We start from the raw sequence: 21,888 nt of genomic DNA on the forward strand, positions 1-21,888 counted from the left end.
CCAGCACACCAGCTTCCTGACTCAGAATAGACCCCTCTGCATGACAGCTTCCTGTGCCTATGGTTTTATCATCTGCACACTTTTTTTTTCAGTTGCTTATCTTTGAACCACTAGGCAGTAGAAAAGATTAAATATTGATGAAAAAAATTAAATTGAGTTCTGACTTTCCCAAAATGTTCACATCTCAATGGTGGATTTAATTTTAAACTTCCACTTGTCTCTTTATCTGTAGAAATAATCTTCCAGTTACAATTTCTCAGACACCATGAACATTTTCAATTTTCTATGTGGTCTAAATACTTTTTCCCTGTTTTTAAGATACACAGTTTTACTTCTTCACTCCAGTAATCTTGAATATATTAATCTCTGCCAGAGTATAGACAGGCCAAAAACATATAAGCTGCTAACAAATATCATGTATGTCTGTGACTAGGATGTTATTAGTGTATATTCTAAGAATGTCCTGAGCACACCTGACTTCATGCTTCATGATTTCAAAAGATAAAGAACCATGCATTTGAATTAAGAATCAAGACTTGCTGGGTGGCACGGATTGTTTTTTGTTTGTTTTTAATAAGATTAGCAAGTGATTTCAGAACTTTTTGATGCAATTATCATTACAAGCTTAAATCACACTATGATAGAACAGAGGTTTCTCAACACAACTTTTATTTGATCATTTTAGTATATATTTTTTGCCCATTTACTTATTTATTTCACCATTTCAGGATACTTATAATACATCAGGCTTCATGTGAATTACCAGGAATTCACAAATGTAGAAAATATCAAGGAACTTAGCAACTGAGGCACATAAATAAAGTTTAACTTATGTGATATATAAAGTGACGTGGTAAATAGTGATTTTGCCAATTTACTGTTGTTGCTGGGGCATTACTGGTTTTATACAGAAAGCGTTATACACAGAAAGTGTATAAGCATGGCACAATAGGCAATCAATGTCCTTCTTCCTTCTCAGGGGACTCTGAATATCCCCTATTTCACAATACAAATAATGTAGCTGAGGGGTTGAAAAGACAAAACAATTCCATGGGATGAATTAAGGCAGGCAGCTGATAGGGTTAAGAACATATTCAAACCTTTCTGTGTCCTCACGTGGCCTCTTCTCTGTATATGTGCAGAATACAAGCTCCAGTGGCTCTTCCTCTTCTTGTAAGGACAGCAGACCTACAGTATTAGGGCCTCACTTTTATGATCTCATGTAACCTTAATTGCCTTTCTACAGGACTTATCTCTGAACACAGTCACACTGGAGATCAGTGCTTCAAAATATGAATTTTGAAGGGGTATGATTTAGTCATAACACTTCCCCACCCAGCCATATCACATTTACAATCCTGGCCCCCATAGATCATATGCGTAGCAAAACTAAATTGCTCAAGTTCCCTGAATTGCCCACATTTTTTCCTCCATGATGTGATGTTTTTTTCTCTCTGCTTACTTCTCCTTGCTTCCCTGCCTGCCAAATCTTCAGCTCAACCTTATCTGTGAAGCTTTTCCTGACTTTCTTCAGGAAGAATTATTGTATCTTGTACATAATCTCCAGTATGGCGTTATCATATTATTTGATGGTAGATGCTCAATAAATATTAATATTTTTGAACATATGACTTAACATTTGACAAGATTTCCCAATATTGCCTAACTCTGAAGCCAGTTCTCCATTAAGTTATATTCATGGAATACTGCTATGCAATTATGTCTTTCCCTCCAAATTTGATACATGAACTAAGAGAGAGGGGCTTTTGCCTAAGATTTTCAGGGAGAAATTTAATTGAGGAAATATCTGATAATAAACATTATTGCTAATTTTATATTTGAAGCTCATATCACAATCTTATTTCCTGAAGATGAAGAATTTTTAGTTAGGAAAGGCAGTGATGTTATTTAAAATAAAAAGGATCAAATAGGCGCATTTGGGAAATCCAGACTCCCTAATGATGTGGAACACCTCCAAAATGACCTATGTAGCATTACACAAACTCTGCTTAGTATCCCCTTGGATTGGTGTACAATTTCAGGTCATAGACCAGTGTGTATACCAGATATTGAAGGTGCAATCAGATTTTCAAGTTCATGCCCTGTGTTCACTGCTTAGCACTCATAGTCAATTGGAACATACAGCCCAGATAATAGAAAAAATTAGCTGCTAACACCTTTCACTAATAAAAGGAACTGTCCAATGACCTTGATAATGTGGAACTCATAGCATCTTATTGTATTTATAATGTAACAGGTGACTTACCTACATGGATGATACTTATGATCTGAATCAGACAGTCCGAGCTTAGAAATAAATATTAGCGGTGTTACCCTAGGCAAATTTGTTACACTGTGGCTCACTTTCCTCATCTTAAAACAGGGGTAAAACCTACCTCTCAGGCAATCTGGCAGGATTAAATGAATTAATATAGGCAAAATACTTAGAATAGTATCTGGCATTTAGAAAGCACTGAAATGTTAGCTATTACTATTATTATTGAAGTGTTCCTTACTTAGAATTTGTCCTACTTAAGTATACACCAATGAACAAGCTTGCAGTCCTAGAATTCCACACAGACTTCAAAGATTACAACCAACCAGGGAAGTACACTTCTCATATAAAGGATGTCTTAACTTTTCTACTGATGGAGCTTTGTTTACAGGCCAAACCAGAAGATCTGATCCAAATGCTCCAAAATGAGTCAAGTTAAAAATAAAATAAAAAGGAATGGGTGAACAGAGGAAGCAGTGCAGATAACCAAAACCCAACTCCATTAGCTATTGTTCTTTTAGAGTTGAAAATATTTGTCCAGTGCTGTTATTAGAGTGTTTCTTTAGAAAAGACAGCACATGATCTTTTAGTGCCTACATAGAAATCTCAGATTTCTACAATTACAAGTCATACATAGATTCTACAAACATCTGAGGATATTAATTTTCAAGACCCATAACTGGAGTCTTTTTCTTGGTGTAGTCCTGAAGTCAGTAAACTGCCTTGGCCATGTTAACTGTGAGAACTATTCTTGGCTTGCAGCTCCAGTTCAGCAGCGATTTGGTGAGATATCTGTGGCAATCATTGTCAACAAAACTTTATTTTTTCTTGTCCCTCTCCCACATTGACAAAACACTGTTACCAGTTTCACTTGGGATGGTCACAAAAACTTGGAAACATTACATTTCAATCTAAGTGTGAGAGGAATTCGGCAACTTTCTCCACTGCACTAAGTGATTACTCATTCCTTCCAGGCATCAGGTGAAAAATATGGAGTCAACTTTTACTCCTTATGTTCATACTTCATATCCAGTTTACAGAAATCCTGTAGCTCTACTTTAAAAAATCACCAGAAACCAATCCCATTTTTACATCTAAGGCTACTCCTGGACTAAGCCATCATAATGTCTCACCTTGATTATAGTAATACTTTATTTTTTGAGACGAAGTCTCACTGTGTCACCTAGGCCGGAGTGCAGTGGTGCAATCTCAACTCACTGCAACCTCCACCTCCTGGGTTCAGGCGATTCTGCTGCCTCAACCTCCTGAACAGCTGGGATTACAGGTGGGTGCCCTGTAATCTCATCTGTAATCCTAATACCTGCCTGTAATCCCAGCTACTCAGGAGGCTGAGGCAGGAGAATCGCCTGAACCCAGGAGGTGGAGGTTGCAGTGAGTCGAGATTGCACCACTGCACTCCAGCCTAGGCGACACAGTGAGACTTCTTCTCAAAAAAAAAAAAAAAAAAAAAAAAAAAAAAAAAAAAAAAAGTGTATATACACATATATGTTATACATATATGTATTAACATATAACGTTATACACATATTACATATACATATATATGTATATACACACATTTACACACACACAGTAGAAATGGAGTTTCCCCATGTTTGCCAGGCTGGTCTCAAAACTCCTGACCTCAGATGATCCGCCTGCCTCGGCTCCCAAAACGCTGGGATTAAGGCGTGAACCACTGTACCCAGACTATTGTTAATACTCTTTTAACTTGTCTCCCAGCTTCCTCCCTTACCTATCACCCTCCCTATGGTCTATTTTCAACATAGGAGCCAATATGATTCTTTCAAAAGTTAAGTAACATCAGGCTATGCTTCTGCTCAAAACCTTCCCATAACTCCCAGTGAAGTATGATCCTATTTAGCTCCCTCACCAGTCTTTCTCCCACGTACACCCTCTGACCTGATTTCTGTCTACCTCTGTTGGGAATGTTCTTCCTCCATTTAGGTAACTGTGTGACTAGTTACGCTTTTCCTCATTTGCTCAAATGTTACATCAGGGAGGTCTATCTCAGCTATCCTATTTAAACATGTGTATGTCTTACACACCTAAGCATCTCCTGTCCTGTCCTCAGTGTTTCCTCCATAGCACTTACCACTATTTAATACAGAAGTTCGCAGTTGTGGTCACCAGAATTTCCTAGCAAGTTTGCAGGTGATGCTGATGCTGGTGGTCCAGAGACCACACCTTTGAGAACCACAGTTTCGGAAGAATCTCTTCTCTCAGACTTGCAATATTTCTGACTTGGGTAGAGCTAAACCACCCAAACTTTAGGAACCACCTTAAGCGTCTCTTAACACTCAGGCTGGCACCCATTCCTAGAGTTTCTGATTGGGTAGGATAGCTGGAGCACAAGATTTGCATTTCTAATCACAATTTGAGAGCCACTGATTAAATATAATGTATATTTTATTGTCTATTCGCTCCCTATTAGAATGTAAACTCTATGAAGCAGGCACTTTTATTTTCTGTCGTTTCTACTTGCAAAGAACAATATGAGGCACATAGTAGCCATTCAGCAAATACATATAGAAGAAATAAATGAAAATTGCTTATCATACTGTTACATCAGAACACATCTCGTAATTTTATTGTAAGATTTTATAAGAAAAAATACAAATACAAAGTTAACAAACATTGTATAGTTCAACCCCCTCATGCAAGAAGGCATTTTTAAGCATTGGGCCACACAGACAACTGGAATATCGGTATTCTAGAAATAAATTATTAACAATTTACATTATAGCATTAGTATTGACACTAAATATTTATGAAAGCTACCATGTGCTAAGCACTTCATGTACTGTATCTCTTTGAATTCTCAAAACTATTGAGATGACTAGTGGTGTCATTTCCATTTTACAGAGAAGGGCTTGGTCACACCATGCAGCCCACTATCCATGGACTCCATGACTTTTATACTGTCTCCTTCCCTCCATGTGCTCTCCCAATTGGGAACAAAAAGGTAGGGTATGGAACAGGAGGTGATGGGTTTACTTTTTAGTGTCCAGACATATCAAGGTTTGAATTAAAATTTCCTGAAACTCTTATAACACTAAAGGTCATCTGGCCATCTTTCTATTATAATAAGATTCTAAAGAGCACTGGATTCTAGATGCAAATGTGGAACCATACAAATGTTCATACATCTTGTAAAGGATGAGAAAATGATTTTTAGGAGGCATTTTTGTGTGTGTGTGTGTAATTCGGAATAGTTTAGTCAGTCCGAATATTCTATCAAACCCTGTACAATAGCATTACATTTATGCAGAAAACAACGGATATAAATGAATACGAGTTAGTGATTCATTTTTTTTCCCCCAAACAGGCCGTTAGGCTAGGTGTCTAATGTTTTCGTAGAGAGCCAAATAGTAAATGTTTTAGACTTGTAAGCCATATATCTGCAGTTATGGAAAACAACCACAGACAAAACATAAATGAATGGGTATAGTCTTGTTTTGAAAAACTTTATTTACACAACAGATGGCCAGTCCATGGGCCAAAGCTTGCTGACCCTTGTGTTTAAAGATTCCCATCTTAGTAGCATGAATAAAATGGACCAGAAAAATTTCAGGTAACTTTGTCAAATTTATCTTTTAAAAAAAAGATTGCTTCTTCCTATAGAAACACTCATAGGTCCTATAAATAAAAATGACTTTTAAAAAAGACAATTCTAGCAGGCAAAAAAAAAAAAAAAAAAAAAAACCAGACATTTGTCTTTGTAATAAGCTGAATTAGCTGAAAGAATCCTTGTATTTATTTTTTACACAGCATAAATGCAGATGATACAGAAGTTCGTAATTCCCCACAAAACTTATAAACTTAACAACTGGGAATCTAAACATAATATTCAGAGTCATCCACAGCTATCCACTGTGTAGAATCCATTCTACAGCAGCAGAGGAATACCTTAATTTAAAGCACCAAGTTTCCAGGCATTACTACAAATATCTTCTTTTCATTCTCTAATACATGCAGTCAAACTGCCTATGAAGCAAATATCAATTCATTTTATGCTTTAACAGATAAGGGAAAGCAGTTGGAAAACCAACATTATTAAGTCTAAAAGTGATCCTATCTTTTCGCCTTACTATATTTTCTCCCATGAAATCTTAAACTTTTAATGTGGCTATATTTAACATGAGTATAAATCGAAATTTGAACTTAATGTCTTTTCAGATTCATCCAATAGTTCAGAATGTTTATATTTGTTTTATGACTTGAGGAAAACAAAAACAATCTCGAATTTAGAATATTCTGGCACTCTTTATTAAAAGTTAAATTTATTATTTTATAGCAAAGTAATATTGTTTCTTTGTCCAAACATTACAGATTTTAAAAAGTTCCCCTAATGTATGTAAATATAAAGCTTATTCCTAGTATACATTTTACAGAGGTGTGTTTTCATTTTTTGAAGCAGGGTTCAATGGGCATTTTTAGGGTCTTGCTAACATCAGCCCTATATGCTCAGAGATGACTGAATCTACTAAATGGACAATGAAAACTAGTTGAAGCTGCTGATGAATGCTTCAATAAAAATCTGATACACACAGATTTCATTGTCATATTCAATGAAACTGAAGTCTTCCTTAAAACTGATCCTGATAGGCTGAAGACAGAGTAATGGACTGTTAGTTCCTCATGCCAAAAATACATGGGTTTGTCATACAAAGGCTTCATTCTCTGCCTGTTGTCAGTAATTTGAGAGCCTTTTGTAGATTCTGTACAGCAGTGCTTACATCTTCATACTGCAAAGCACTGCCAGCATATTTGCAGTACTTCTGAGCTCTAGCAAAGTCCTCTGGGGTTAAACGAATATCCCCTAGAAAAAAAAGAATAATTAAGATATTTATAGGAATACAAAAAGTGTTCTGTAAGGTTGGGCAAATGCTTATGTTTAAGATTAAAAAATGTATTTAAGGCTATGTAAAAACACAATAGGTTTTGTCAATCCCATATGAACTTTGATAAATTTTCTTCATTCTTTTCAATTGTCTTTTTATTACTAATATAAACCATAGACATAGCAATACATAATAACATAGATGAGTAAGATTTTCCTTTCAGAAGCAATAAGGACAAACAAGGATAGTAGCTTCGGTGTCTATGCTAGAATCACTTAGCCTCTCTTCATGGAACAATACAGACATACTAAACCAATTCAACCCTCAACTGAGCTGGAATATAAATGTAACCTTCAATAAAAAAAGGTGAATAACAAACTTTACGTAAAGAAAACCAGGTTGCTTAGCTTGTTTTAAGCATGAAAATATTTTACATTTTTATGCCATCCATGTACAAATTTCTTAAGGTGTTCCTAAGGTTTCTTAAATTTTATATCATTGAAATATACAATGAAATATGTAAACAACCATTACAAATTATTTCTCCAAAATTTGTTCTAAGTTTTCTAGTTATACAGATGATTAATATGTAGAGCCCAAATAAACGATTTCAGTTAAAAAAACACATTAAAAACATTTCATTTAATCTAAGACAAATTTATTTGAATACATATTTCTAAAGACAAAATTAAAAATGGATATTGTATCTTGTCTTTTGAAATAACCACCATTTTCTCTGGAAATTTTCATGTATTTGGGAAAGTCGTGTACTTGGAAATACAGGAACACACACACAACATAAAATTTAAAAACTGACATTACCTAGGCAAAGATTTCTAAGTAAGTAGCAACTCCAGGCCAGCTAATATAATATTCTGATCCCAATTATTATTTTCTAAAACTTTCAAAAAGAGTACTAAAACAATATATGCTAGAGTTTTTAGCTCAGTGCCAGGCACCTATAGGTACTTAATAACTTCACTGCATGAATATTAAAAGCTGCATTTTATTTCCCACATTTTAAAACTAAGTTCATATAGAATAAAACATTAATTAAATTACAGATTTTAAAATGCACATATACTTACACACAGTAACTAGTGTAGGGCACTACAGTAAGTCTTCAAATATTTGTTCAACTAGTAGTATTTAAGATTATATAAAACTTGGCCTTGTTGTGAATCAGGGATTACAGATTCCAATTTTAACAGAAGTTACTGACTTGGCATTTGTTACCCATTAAACCTAAACATCAACTACCAGTTTTGTTGACAATTTAGTCAGTTATGCTTCAGTTCATATTTTTGATCTTAAAAAATACCTACCAGATTCTTTAATGCTTTTTCAAATTATATTTAGGCTATATATGCTGTCTAGATGAAGGAAACATCTTTGAAAACTGAGTTTACCTTAACGCTACTCACTTTGTGCTTTAAGTCTCTCCTATCTCAGGGCACGGTTTTAAATACACAGGGCATCCATCCAGAATTTACTGGATGTGCTGAAAGCAGGCTGTAATGGTCAGATTCATCTTATTTTTACAGCATTAGCTTTAGCACTGGTTGACATATCAGTAAAATGTGTATAACTGCAAGAACTATTATTTTTGTTTTATAAACTAAACTTATCCGCTAAAGATTATTTTAAAACACAAATATATTTTTTCATAAAATAATTTCAATATTTATAAAATGTGAATGAAAATATATTAACAGAAAAATATTAGATATAAAATATATAAAGCTTACAGACATACATAACCAATTGTATAATTCATATATAAAATACAATAATGAAATAACAACCAATGTATAGATTTATATGCAAAATGTAATTTATAGACACAGAGATATTAGATTTATTTTCAACAATGAAAAATATAAGCAAACAAACCAAGTTACTTGCTATTTTGTATCACATAAAGCTCTCCTTCATTTAAAAAATATAGTAGTCTATAATCATCAATAAAATGTGAATTAAAACTTTAAACTAAGTAAAAATAAAATGTCAATTAGGATTCTTTTAAATTAGCATTTAATAACTCAACAGAGAAAATGAAAAAGATACAAGGGTAAACACATTTCAGGAAGAGAACAAGTGTTAAATTTCAATTTATCTGATTTTGTACTCAAAATAGCAAATTTAAACTTAATGCACCAAAATAAGAGCTGCTTTTTCTATCACTAAAATTTATTAGAGGCCATAATCAGAACCAGAAAGTGTGTAATGTGGGCCTAAAAGGTGTTTCAAACATTGGAGGGGTTGTTTACTAATATATCTCTCTTCTGAAATCTTTGCTTGTTTAAGTCTCAGATGGGTTGCAGACAAGACCATCTATATATGACCATCTCCTCTTCAGAGGTCAGGATAAGATCAGGCAGAACAGAGCTAAAACTATCAGTTAAATCCTCTACTACAGTGGCAAAGAGAGCCTAGGTCAGCACTGGATCAAAGATAACATTACTTAGTGTAAAGAGATATCACTGCATGCCCAGCTGACATAAGTATCCATTTCCAACGTTGATATATCTAATGTCATAACGGAGGATGGAACACTTAATTGTAAATATTTTCAAAATGGGTCTTTAGAGGCTCTTTCCAATTTAACTAGATAGTTCTAGAAATTCTTATGTCAAGGGCCTTGGATAATCTCATTCTGGTTACTCTCTCATCCTTTGACTTAGATGCAATGCACAGGACAGAACTGTCATACATACAGGCATTGTTGAGACATGTCACTTAACAATTCCAACAGCAGTAGTAATAATTACAGGCAGAATTTCATTATGTCAAGTACTGAGCTAAACACTACTATGATATTATATCACTTAATACTAAAAAAACTTTATGAGGTAAGTTGTTATCCACACTCTTAACGCTATTCAGAAATGTAAAAGTAAAAAAGTAAACAGTGTGCTTCAAATACTTACCTATCCAATTCACTCTCCAGAGTTAGCCACAAATTCATTACAATATATTTAATATACATTAATTTCACACATACAATATATGCATTAAAAGGTGATAAATACTAAGCACTAAGGAGAAATATATAGCAGGAAAGGGATGTAAGAAGTACCAGAAGTGATGGTAATGGTAGTGACAGTGAATATAAATGCAGTATTTTTTAAAAAGAATTTTTCAGAGCAGTTTTAAGTTCACAACAAAGAAGGAAGTTAAGATTCTCATCTCCCCTTCCCCACCATGCATAACTTCCTCAGTTATTAATCTCCCCCATCTGAGCAGTATATTTGTCACAATCGATGAACATGCATTGATCCATCATTATTACGGAGAGTCTACATTGGGGTTTACTCTTGATGTTGTGTTTTCTATGAGTTGGGACAAATTTATAATGACATATATCTATTATAGTGTGATATGGTTTGGATTTGTGTCCCCACCCAAATCTCCTATCGAACAGGAGGAGAGGCCTGGTAGCAGGTGAGTGGATCATGGGGGTGGATGCCCCTCTTGCTGTTCTTGTGATAGTGAATTTTAGTAAGATTTTATGGTTTAAAAGTGTGTGGCACTTCCTTCTTCAGCTTCCTACTGCCAGGTGAACACGTTGCCACGGGCCACAGGTTAGAGAGACGCAAGTCCTCCGTAGCCACTGGCAATAGACAATGTAATTTGGCCTAGTCTTTGTCTCAGTGGTGATTTCACGCTCACTCGATTGCAACAAATAACTTGCTGGGATTTTGATGTTGACTGCCCGTAATCCACAGATCAAGTTGGGAAGAACTAATATCTTGAGAATACAGAATTTTCTTATGCATGATCATGAAATCTCCATTTATGTAGTTCTTTGATTTCTTTCATCAGCATTTTATTGTTTTCTTCATATAGATCTTGTAATGTATTTTGTTACATTTACTGTATACCTGAATATTTTTGGTGGGGTGCTAATGTAAATGGTATTTTGTTTTCTATTATTGTATTTATGTAAACACAAACACAACGGCAACATGTTTTAATTTCAAATCCCACTTGTTACGTGCTGCTTTGTGGAAAGCAACTAATTTTTGCATATTAATTATGTATACTGCAATCCAGCTATAACTGCTTATCAGTCCTAAGTGTATTTTTTAAATTGATTCCTCCAGATTTTCTACATAGACAATCATGTCATCTATGAACAAAGATAGTATTATTTTTTCTTTCCTATCTGTATAGCTTTGATTTCTTTTTTTCTTACTGCACTAGTTAGGACTTCCAGTATGATGTTAAAATGTCAGTGTTGATATTTATATTTCATCCTGAGTGATGTACTCTACGTTTTGTCATTTGAAGGAAAATAATCTTTGTGTCTAAGTCAAATGAAATCCTTTATTCTTATATTCCATAATTCTATGACTGTTCAAAATCATGGCATATTTTTGTTTGCTTCCAAATTGAGATTTCTTATATAACTGCAAATGTTTCTTAGACGTTTTAGTTTAGCTTTTTTTTTTTTTTTTTTTTTACTGTTTTTTTTTTTTTTTTTTTTTTTTTTTTTTTTTTTTTTTTTTCTCACTGGCAGGTTCTATAGCTTCTTATCTATGGTTTTTCATATTCTACAGCTTCTATTCTATATACTATGAAATCCATGTATGTTTCTTAAAGGAGGGAGTTCTCAGATTTCTTATTCTAATTTTGGAGCAATTGCTTTCCAGGCACATGGGAAAGCTATCATAGAATTCTTCGTTAGACTATATAAAGAAATATATTTCATCATTTCTTGTATTTCATATTGCTTTTTCTTGACTGCCATCCTTATCTTGATGGAGTACATCCTGAGGTAAGTTCCTTAAAAAAGGAATGTGCTAGGCAAAATGTGAGAGTTCTTACATATTTAAAAATATTTATTTTGCCCTAACACCCGCCTGACAGTTTAGATGGGTAAAGAATTCTAGGGTACTGGTTCTAGGTGGTAGACTAAGCATATATAATTAACTAGTCTTGCTCCTGGAACCATGTTGAAATGATAAAGTAATGCAAAAGGAAATAAATCCACAAAATTGAAAAGGAGAAAAAAAAAATCTGAAAAGGGAAAACTGACAAGAGATTTAAAGAACATCTCCCCAAAACCGTAGAACAAACTGCTCAGGCAGTGCTAGGACTGTTAAGGTAGGTATGATATCCACCTCATTCCCAAAAGGGTCTCCTCATTCCATGGCTGAGAGGCAGGTAGGCTTACTAGCCAGTTCCTACTCATACAGGGAGAACAGAAAATTCAAGTTGAAAAATACACCTGCAGACATTATCAGAGGAAACTCAGTAGCAGCTGTTAAAAATAATCAAGGTCTTCACTTTAAATATAAAAGAAATAAATCTCATTTGACATATGAAGAAAACGAAAGTCTGAATGATAAAGACCAAAATAAACACAATGCCCGATTTGGGCTAAAAAACAAAGAGAAGTCAGAAAAGTAGCAAAGATTATGCCTAAACCAATCACTTAGCCTATAAACCAAACAACCAAAGTAACCTCAGACATTTTTATTTTCAATAATAGTTAGTTCCTTTCTTTTTTAGATAATTTAATAACTTAGTGTAGATAAGAAAAGTCACAATCACAATTCACAGAAATCTTGAACTAAATTAAAATAATCTAGCATAGGCTTCCATCACAACCTTGGTTACATGTTTGTTCTATATCCAATAGTGTATGAAAAAAAGAGCTAAGGGGACACCTTTGAATGTTGGTATTTTTAACTTCAAACAATCCTGGTTCATTTGAGTATCTAGTGAACACAGTCATTCAAAGAAATTTGTTTCAAATTACCTAGAAATTCAAATTTAAGTAAGAACATTTAAATATATGGTACTGTCAAGTTAAAACTACAAAACAGCAAACCAAAACAGAAGATAAATGTGTCTCACAAAATAGTTAGCTGACTTACCCTGGGAAATAGTATTGAAAAGTGCTGGATCAATGGCAGGTAGAGTCTGTGGAGCAGGTTGGATAGTATTACTTGCTACACCTGAAAGTCAGAAAAACATAAACGGGTATAAAAGTATTATACCTTTTAATTATATAGTAGGACAGCACTAAAAAATCCTGAAGAAATTTCATTAACTTGCTTATTTTCTTAAAACATCAATGGATTCTAAATGGATATACTTATTTGACGTTGGAGGATACTGAGTGTTTACATATGTGTATTGGCTATACATTTCCTAATATGTATTTTGTCTAATTCTTCAAATTAATTCTCAATTAAAGCTTATCAAATAACTGTAGAAGTAGTAGATTACCTACCTTTCAACTTCTTAGCCAATTAAATAATTTGGTGATAAAGTAGAACATAATTATAATTTAGTTTAACTTACAGGATGAATCCAATTTCATCACTATGCATGAAATTACAAATAAACATTTGTAATTTTTTTAGTTTACACATTGCAAGATGATATTTTTACATATCTAATAAACAATTTTCCAATAAACAACTGTTTTGACTTTGTTAGAATATTTCAAAACTGTCATCAATCAATAGCTTAGCATTCTGGATTAATGGTAAGAAATGTACTAAAGTTGAAGATTATTTATTATGCATCTAAAAAAATTAACAAAAAGTATTGAAAGTTTCCAAAAAGACTGAAATGATTCAATCAACAGTAAAATAAAATGAAGAAAAGTTGATTACTCCAAATCAATAGGGTTAAATAGTCTCTCAAAACGGACTGTTTGCCAAACTAATACACTGAATTCAAACAGTCAATTTGTAGGAAGTGTAAAGTGGAAAAAATACTGGGATAAGAAAAAGGAAACAAAGAAAAGGGTTAAAATAAAGAGGGAAGTTTCTAGGGGCATATATATCCTTTGAGGGTTATAGAATAGTGGTTCCACAAAAGATGACTGAAGTTCTAAAATTTTCTAAAGGTCTAATGTTTTTCTGGTATGAAGTTCTAAAGTTCTTCTGTTATGAAGTTTTAAGATTTTTCTCATCCCCAACATAAGAGAAAAAACTGGTTTAAATATACACTATTTACCTCATTTAATTGTGTTTCAGGGCAAACTACCTCCATATTTATACCCTTTGGAACTATTAAAAGCCATAAAAATCTTACTTTTTAACTACAAATTAAAAATTTTTAAAGTACCCAGGGATACAGATGAAAGGTAAAGTTCAGATTTCATACAGTATGAAAAAATATAAAGATGAAAGCCAGCCTCTCCTACTCCAAGCCACTTTAGGGCTAGTACCAGTTTTTATGATACATTTCCATCCACCTACAAACAACTGTGCGTCCAATCCAATCTATATATGTCAATGCTGCCCTTTGCTAAGAAATTTGTGTAGTTGTCTAAACCAAAATCTTCCAGAAGGTATACTTTGTGTGTTTTACAAATGATAGCTAAGTTTTGTATACTATACTGTTCTATGCATTTTTCACTTAATGTGTCCTAGCAATTCCATATTAATACATACAAATCTGCCTTGCTCTTTTTAATGGCTACATAGTGTTCCATTCTATCCATGCACAATTTATAAAGCGATCCATTACTAATAGACATTTAAGTTTTAATTTCCAATCTTTTGCTATTACAAATGATGGTATTCTTATATACTGTGTATATGAATGTATTTATAGAAAATTGTATAGAAGTATAAACGCAAAGTGAGGAGACAGGGTGACCCATTCAATGGCTATTTTTTGCTTGATTTTGATAAGTGCTCACCAAATATATTTAAATTATAAACATCTGTCATAATTTTCTCCACAAAACTTGCCAAACACTGAAAGGCATATAAATATGTATTATTTAAAAAATGCTAGAATGTAAAATCTGAGATGCATCTTCAGAGACCAGTCATGTCTAGTGCTTTGAAACAGATGTACCTAAATCTTATGTAGATTACATACATTGTTCATATACATCTTTAAAAACAAGGTAAATCTACTCCAGTCTAATAGTACTATAAATTGGTAAATTTGTAAGATCTATAAATTTGTAATTTATAGATCAATGCCATTCCTTGCTAAGTAATTTGCATTTCTATCTAAATTAAAATCCTCCAAACAAATCTTTTGATAGAGAAAATCATCCAGCAAGTGTGATTAAACAGACTCCTGAAAGAACGTAGCATTTGGAGAGATAGAGAAAAAGGAAGAAAGACATGTTACCTACCTTACCTATGAGGAACAGTATAAGCCAAGAATGAGTGAAACCTTAAGTGTAATCATGAGAAATAGTGTTGGGAGAAATGCGTAGGCCAGAGTTTCAACAACAGAGTATCAAAGCCTACAGAATAATGCAAATGTGGTACTTCTGACACAATATAGCTTACATTTTGATCTATGAAGGAAGCTACATTTTACAATAAAAAGGCTAGCTTTAATCATAAAATAATTTTATTTAATATAACTTTATTACTAAAATCTTCTTCTGTAATATGAACTCTAAAAAGGGTATATTTCTTGAGAAAGAAAAAAACATACACTATATAACAACTGCATGTGATATTTGTGCAGTGGTGAAAGCACAAGAAGCAAACACTTTGCCTGTTTAAACAATCACTATCCCTGTCCTCATTGCACCGCCTTTGCTTTTTTGTAGAACAAAAAACTGTAAATTAGTACATACTATTCTTTTCAGCTATCTTAAGGATTTCCCTTTGATAAAAGTGCATCCTGGACCTTTATATGAGAGAAAATAAATCATTCTTAAAGTGACTAAGAGGGGAAACATTTGGTATTATTTATATATTAAATGTTTTTTTTTTTTTTAGGCAACTATGAACTTTTCTTATTGTTTCAAATACACTAGAAAAAAAAAATATGGGGCTAAAAGGAGGAGATTCCAACACCTCAAATCAATCTTAAGGGGAAATATACTAATCAGAAAAGTAGGTTTTAATTTGAGAGGATTTCAGTTCCTTGGAGGAAGAACACAGAAGGCAGGTGGCCAAAACATGAAGTTAAAAAAACTTGGATTCAGGTTCTGGTTCTGTCATTACTGGGTATGTTTTTCTTAGAATAATTGCTTAGTCTCTTGAGAGTTTATAAATTAAAGACAGTAATACATAATACAGTTGCTGCAAGAGTAAGTGTGGAAATTAGCTACGACAAGTCTTTGACTGGTAAAGCTACAAGAGTGTATAAAATATGATAGGGTCTCAATCTATAAAAGTTCTAAGTTTTTAATTTTATTCCTCCCTCTAAGGAACAAAAGAGAGGGAAAACAAGAGGCTCATGCTAGAGTTAACTGAATCAAAATGAACTGTTCACGACACAAAACTTCCTAATGGAAAACAACCTAATATTTGTCTTTATGTCATCAATATTCTAGCCAGGAGATATATTGTGTATTAGTTTGAATATATAAGACTATAAATACTTTATTGTTTTTGTTATACAAAGCTAACAATTTCATATGGATCAATCTACTATAGCCCTCGCACTAAAAGTGTTTTCTCTTTTGTATACTCATAAAGTGTATCTATATAGAAAATATATATTGATGTGCCTATACTACAACTCTGCCTTGACAGACTGTCTAAAACAAAACTCCTTGGACAGTCTCTCTATAAGGTTAATATCTTACCCCCAAGTTAAGTATTCATTAACTTGCCATTAAATACCTTGTACTTACTTGGCACAGAGATAGGAAGGAAGAGGAACAAAAGGAGGGAAAGGAGGCTAATTTGCTGAAAACTGGTTTTGTGATAGGTCTACTACTAGTCAATTTTTATAGTTTTTCTCTTTTAATAATTAAAATAGCCATGAGAAGTTAGTATGATTAATTTCATATTAGAAAGAGGAAAAACTTAGGCTAAGAGAAATATCAGTTGACTTTATGATTTACAAAGGGGTAGAAACAAATAACCAATACACTTTTCCTCTAAAATGCATTTTATTTCCCCTTGGCTCCTCTATGACAATGCTTGTGTCTGGGACTCTTGATTAGGATTTAAACCTTCAAGTATAATTTGAATGGTATCCATCTAAGGCAAATAGATCTAAGCAGCTGGTTTCACTTACATTATTCTACACAGGAAATAATGAATATTTCTAAACATAACAAAATATTTAAAAGTGTTCCATGAAATTTTACTTCCAAAACACATGCAAATAGGTATGTCTATTAATGTCATCACATAGACCATAAAATATTAAAAAGGATGAAATATGCTGAATGAAGACACAAAAAGAAATCAGTGCTAAAATTATCATTTCATCAATAATGTTAAAGAAAATGCTAGCAATATTTTTGTAGATAATATAAACTTGAAAGCTTTAAAATAGGCAGAAAGATACTAATCATATTTGATGCTACAATGTTCAAACAGAAAACTTTTACATGTAATGTAATTTATGCAAAATAACTTACAAGGTTTGGGTAAAATAGGGCTGACAAATGAAAGTCAGTAAAGTAATAGTGTGTTACATAATAGGAACAGTAGAAATCAGGGCTAGAAGGATGACTATCATTCTATTAATTAAGTATTTTAAAGTGTTTGTATAGTTTAGTGCCATAAGACACCTGGGATAAAAGTATATTTTTAAGAAAAGTTTGTGAAAAAATTAAATTAAATGTAAAATTTATAGTTGCAAGTTGCAAGTGTCCTACTTGGGCATAAAGGTGATACTGTGTCAACAATGCAATTAAAGGGAAGAGTAACTGTTGTCAAAGTGTCTTTACTGACCCCGACTTAACTACCGAGGACTAGTTTTGTCAGATTTTTAAAAATAAAAACATACACATACAGTACTGATTTATTCAAAGATAGTAGATCTCTCTTTTCTGTTAGTTTTTTAAAGTGTCATATTTGTAAGGTTAAAATAAAAAACGAACCCCTTGTTTCACTTGTCTATGATTTCATTGTTACTGAGATTTTATGCCTCAAAGCCCACTCCTCATTATCATAATATGGCATGTTGAGGGCAGAGGCTTGGTCCCAAGGGAATAAGACAAGGCTAATCTAACCTAGGTATCACAAAGAGACCCTGAATGACAAATCCTGTAATAAACTCCATTCACCTTCGTGCTATTCTAAAACAATAGAGGGGAAAAGGGAAGAGAAGAAAAAGAAAAACAGCAATATACATGAAAAGCATAGAAACTAATCATATTAATAAACTGTAAGGTAAATAGTAATCAATGCACATAATACTTGTCATTTCTCAAGTAACTGGAATACAACTAATACTAAAACTTTAATGTAAATAATTTAATGTTTCTTGGGGTTCACATGGATTTCAAGGATCTTGGTGTGTTTCATGACCATCATTATGAGGCACATACATGATAAGAAATGAAGTTTTTATAAAAGGGGAATTAAATAAATCATTCAGTTACAGTTTCCTACCTGTGCTGTGAGGCAGTTCTGCTGGTGTATTAGCTGGAGCATGTGCACCAGGAGGAATCTGTATTCCAGTATAGTTGCCTGATGGCACGTTGCTTGGGTCATAAGTTGAAGATGATGATGGCTGAGTTGGCGGAGTGGGCAGAGAGGCTGCTCCAGCATCTTCATTTTCTTCAACATCTATCAGATCACATATACACAATGTTATAGTAGGTATTTTGAAATACAAATGCCAAGTATTCTTATTTCACTATACACATGACAAATGGAATTTTTAAATGCAATTCTATTTAATGCAGTGGAGAAGTAGGCTCTATTCTTAAAAGAGTATTTTTAATTTTTTTATTTTCTTAAAAAATATAATCGTACCTGACAATATGATGATCATTTTTTTCAGGTTAATATTTTCTAATTCTGTAAACTCTTTGCATCTAGTATATTTTTATTTAAAATAAACTTTCTTTAAACTTATGAAGACTCAAGGACATTTCTGGCAAAACATGTCACATTTACGCTACCCAATAAGAACTCCATTTTCTGACAGCGGATTTTCACTTAAGATTTTCTGTGTACTAGCTACTATATGATTATCTGTGTGTTAGTTGTTTAATGCATTTAGCTAATAAGCAAAAAAAAAATAATAAACTTCTGCATTTGCCTATGTAGAAATGAGATATTTCATTTTGAAAAGTTCTGAAATGTAAACTTTTAAAATAAACTGTCTCATAAGCCGAATTTGAAAACTACTTTGAAAAATTGAATTTTGGGTATAAAATGACAATCAGCTGCTTTTGGGAATCACAGCAATTTAAAATAAAAGCAAGCTAGAGCTACAGATTTAGCAAAGAGATATCTTCTTGCTTCCTACTACATTTTTAAATAGCTTTTTTGTCTGATTATAAACATGCTATTCAATATAGATACTTTCAAATAAGAAAAAGTTAAATTTCCCTACTAATCTGAGATGAGCATTTTATCACACAACCTTGTGGACTGATTTATACTTTATATACTGTACATTAAAATGACTTTCCCTAATACTGGAGAACTGTAACATTTATACATTTTGGGAAAGAAAAAGGCTTCCACAACATAAAGACACTAAAGCATGACCAAAAGCTGGTAGAAACCAGAGTAAAGGTAAGAGGAAATCTTACCAGGTAAGGTTTGATTTTATGTGGCTTTTCAACTGAGGGCACTCAACAGTCTATGCAAAAAAAAAAGAGTTGCCAAGAAGTGAGCCATGAAATGTTTGTATGAACCCCGACTAACTACCTGCAAGCTCGGAATTATGCAAACTCATGTAAGACTCTGGGAGGCCCTGGAGAAAAGCAACAACTTAAAGCTGAAAGGGGGGACAAAGTTTGAGTTCTGGCAAGTCAATGGTCTACTGGAACAAAAATCAAGACTTCGCAGAGAAAGATAACACAGGATGCGGAGAAGATTCAACATGTTATCAACAATAGAAATTATTAAAAATTAGGGAAGAAAAGGAAAATAAGAGAAAAAGTCTACAGAAAAAGACCTAAAAATGACGCTGATATTGAAAATCAGCAAAAAAGCACTTTAAAGCTGCTATAATAAATTTGTACAAGGCCATAAATAAAAATATAGACATAAGAAATGAAAGAGAAAAACTAACAGGGGGAGGTTAAAGACTGTAAGAAGAGAACAAAAACAGATGGGATTAACAGAAAACAAATGGCAAAACAGGTTTAAATCTAGCTACAGCAATTACATTAAATGTAAACGAACTAAACACTGTTTCTCACACAGCGTTGAGAGACAGAATTAGAATAGTACATACATGCTTTTTGCAGGAAATGTACTTTAAAATACAAAGATCTAGATTTGTTTAAACTAAAAGGATAAAAATAGACATACCATGTAAATACCCTACAGACAAAAGCTGGCAACTAATTTTAACAACAGACAAATAGAATTAATGACAAGGAATATTACCTAAGATAAAAAGGAAGATTTCATAATGATAAAAAAAAGTCACATAAGTAACAAGCTCACAAAAGCTGGGGTGGCTAACTTTACAATAAGGCCAAACAATCCATGACAAGGAATATTAGCAAGATATAGTGGCATGTTCCATAATAATAAAAAGGTTACTTCATAAAAAATAACTATAAGGATACATGTGTCTAATACAGTAACAGGGCCTCAAAATGAAACAAACTGACAGAACTGGTAAAACCCCTATAGTTGGAGATATTTACACAGAACATCATAACCAATAACTGTAAAATACACTCTTTTCAACTGCATATGGGATATTTACTAAGACAGACCATATGCTGGGCCATGAAATAAATCTTGGTAAACTACAAAAAACCAAAATCTTTTGTAGTATGTTCTCTGACCAAAATGGAATCGAATTAGAAATCAGCAACAATAAGATATGTAGAAACACCTCTAATATTCTGAAATTAAACAACGTATTATAAATAATCCATTATTCAAATAAGAAATCACAAAAAAAGCTGTAATTACGTTGACCTGAGTAATACCAAAATTTGCAGGATGTCACTAAACCAGTGCTTAGAGGGAAACTGACAGATTTAAATTCTTCTATCAGAAAAGAAAAGTTTAAAGATCAAAGATCTACATTTCCTCCCTAAGAAGCTAAAAAAGCCAAAAGCAAATTAAACTTGTGTGGAGGAAGAAAAAAATAAATTAGAAAATAAAGAATAAAAAAATTTTACAAAGTACTTGTTGGAATATTTAAAAAAAAAAATCTCCTCAAGAGCTGGGGGAAAAAGAGGATCCATATTATAAATTTGAGAAACAAAAGAGGTGATATCATACACATCCTACATTAAAAGGATAATGAAGACAATAAGAAAATGCTATGCTAATAAATGGTAGTACCTAGGGGAAATGGACCAATCACTTGAAGATACAAACTATCATAACTCACCCAAAAAGAGATGATCTGAACAGTCCTAATCTATTGGGGAAATTGAATTCATGGTTAAAAACCCTCCTAAAAAGAAAATGCATGGCATAGATGAAATAAGCAGTGAATTATAGCATTCAAATAAGAAAAAATACCAATCTTATGCAAACACCTTTCAGAAAACAGAGAAGGGATTACTTTCACCCTGTTTTATGAGGACAGTGTAACTCTGATACCAACCCTCACAAATACTGAAACGTAGATACACAATCCTTAATATCAGAATTAAATCCAGCCATACAATACAAGGTCTCATCATGACTAAGTTTACCAATGAGTGCAGGGTTGGTTCAACATCTGAAAATCAATCAATGTTAACTCACATTAACAGAAGAAAAAAAATCTTGTGATAATTTCAATAAATGCATAAAAAGCACCTGACAAAATTCAACATCCATTTATGACAAAACTCAGCACCCTAGGAAAATAAAGAAAATTTCTCAGTATCACATAGGGCAAAAAACAAAACAATGGAAAAATTTA

General features: G+C 32.9%; 1 protein-coding gene across 1 annotated transcript in view; it reads right to left on the reverse strand.

Moving 5' to 3' along the window:
* Nucleotides 1-4,859: 4,859 nt before the first annotated feature.
* Nucleotides 4,860-21,888, reverse strand: part of VTA1 (vesicle trafficking 1) — a 68,618-nt gene continuing 51,589 nt past the window's right edge. The window contains exons 6-8 of the mRNA XM_017530409.1: nucleotides 18,441-18,617; nucleotides 13,026-13,106; nucleotides 4,860-7,118 (exon numbers count right to left, since the gene is read on the reverse strand). Of these exons, the coding sequence (XP_017385898.1) occupies nucleotides 6,973-7,118; nucleotides 13,026-13,106; nucleotides 18,441-18,617 (404 nt within the window). The 3' untranslated portion in view covers nucleotides 4,860-6,972. The remainder of the gene's footprint in view (nucleotides 7,119-13,025; nucleotides 13,107-18,440; nucleotides 18,618-21,888) is intronic.

The sequence above is a fragment of the Cebus imitator genome, unplaced genomic scaffold (genome assembly GCF_001604975.1).
Source record: "Cebus imitator isolate Cc_AM_T3 unplaced genomic scaffold, Cebus_imitator-1.0 Scaffold65, whole genome shotgun sequence".
Taxonomy (NCBI): domain Eukaryota; kingdom Metazoa; phylum Chordata; class Mammalia; order Primates; family Cebidae; genus Cebus; species Cebus imitator.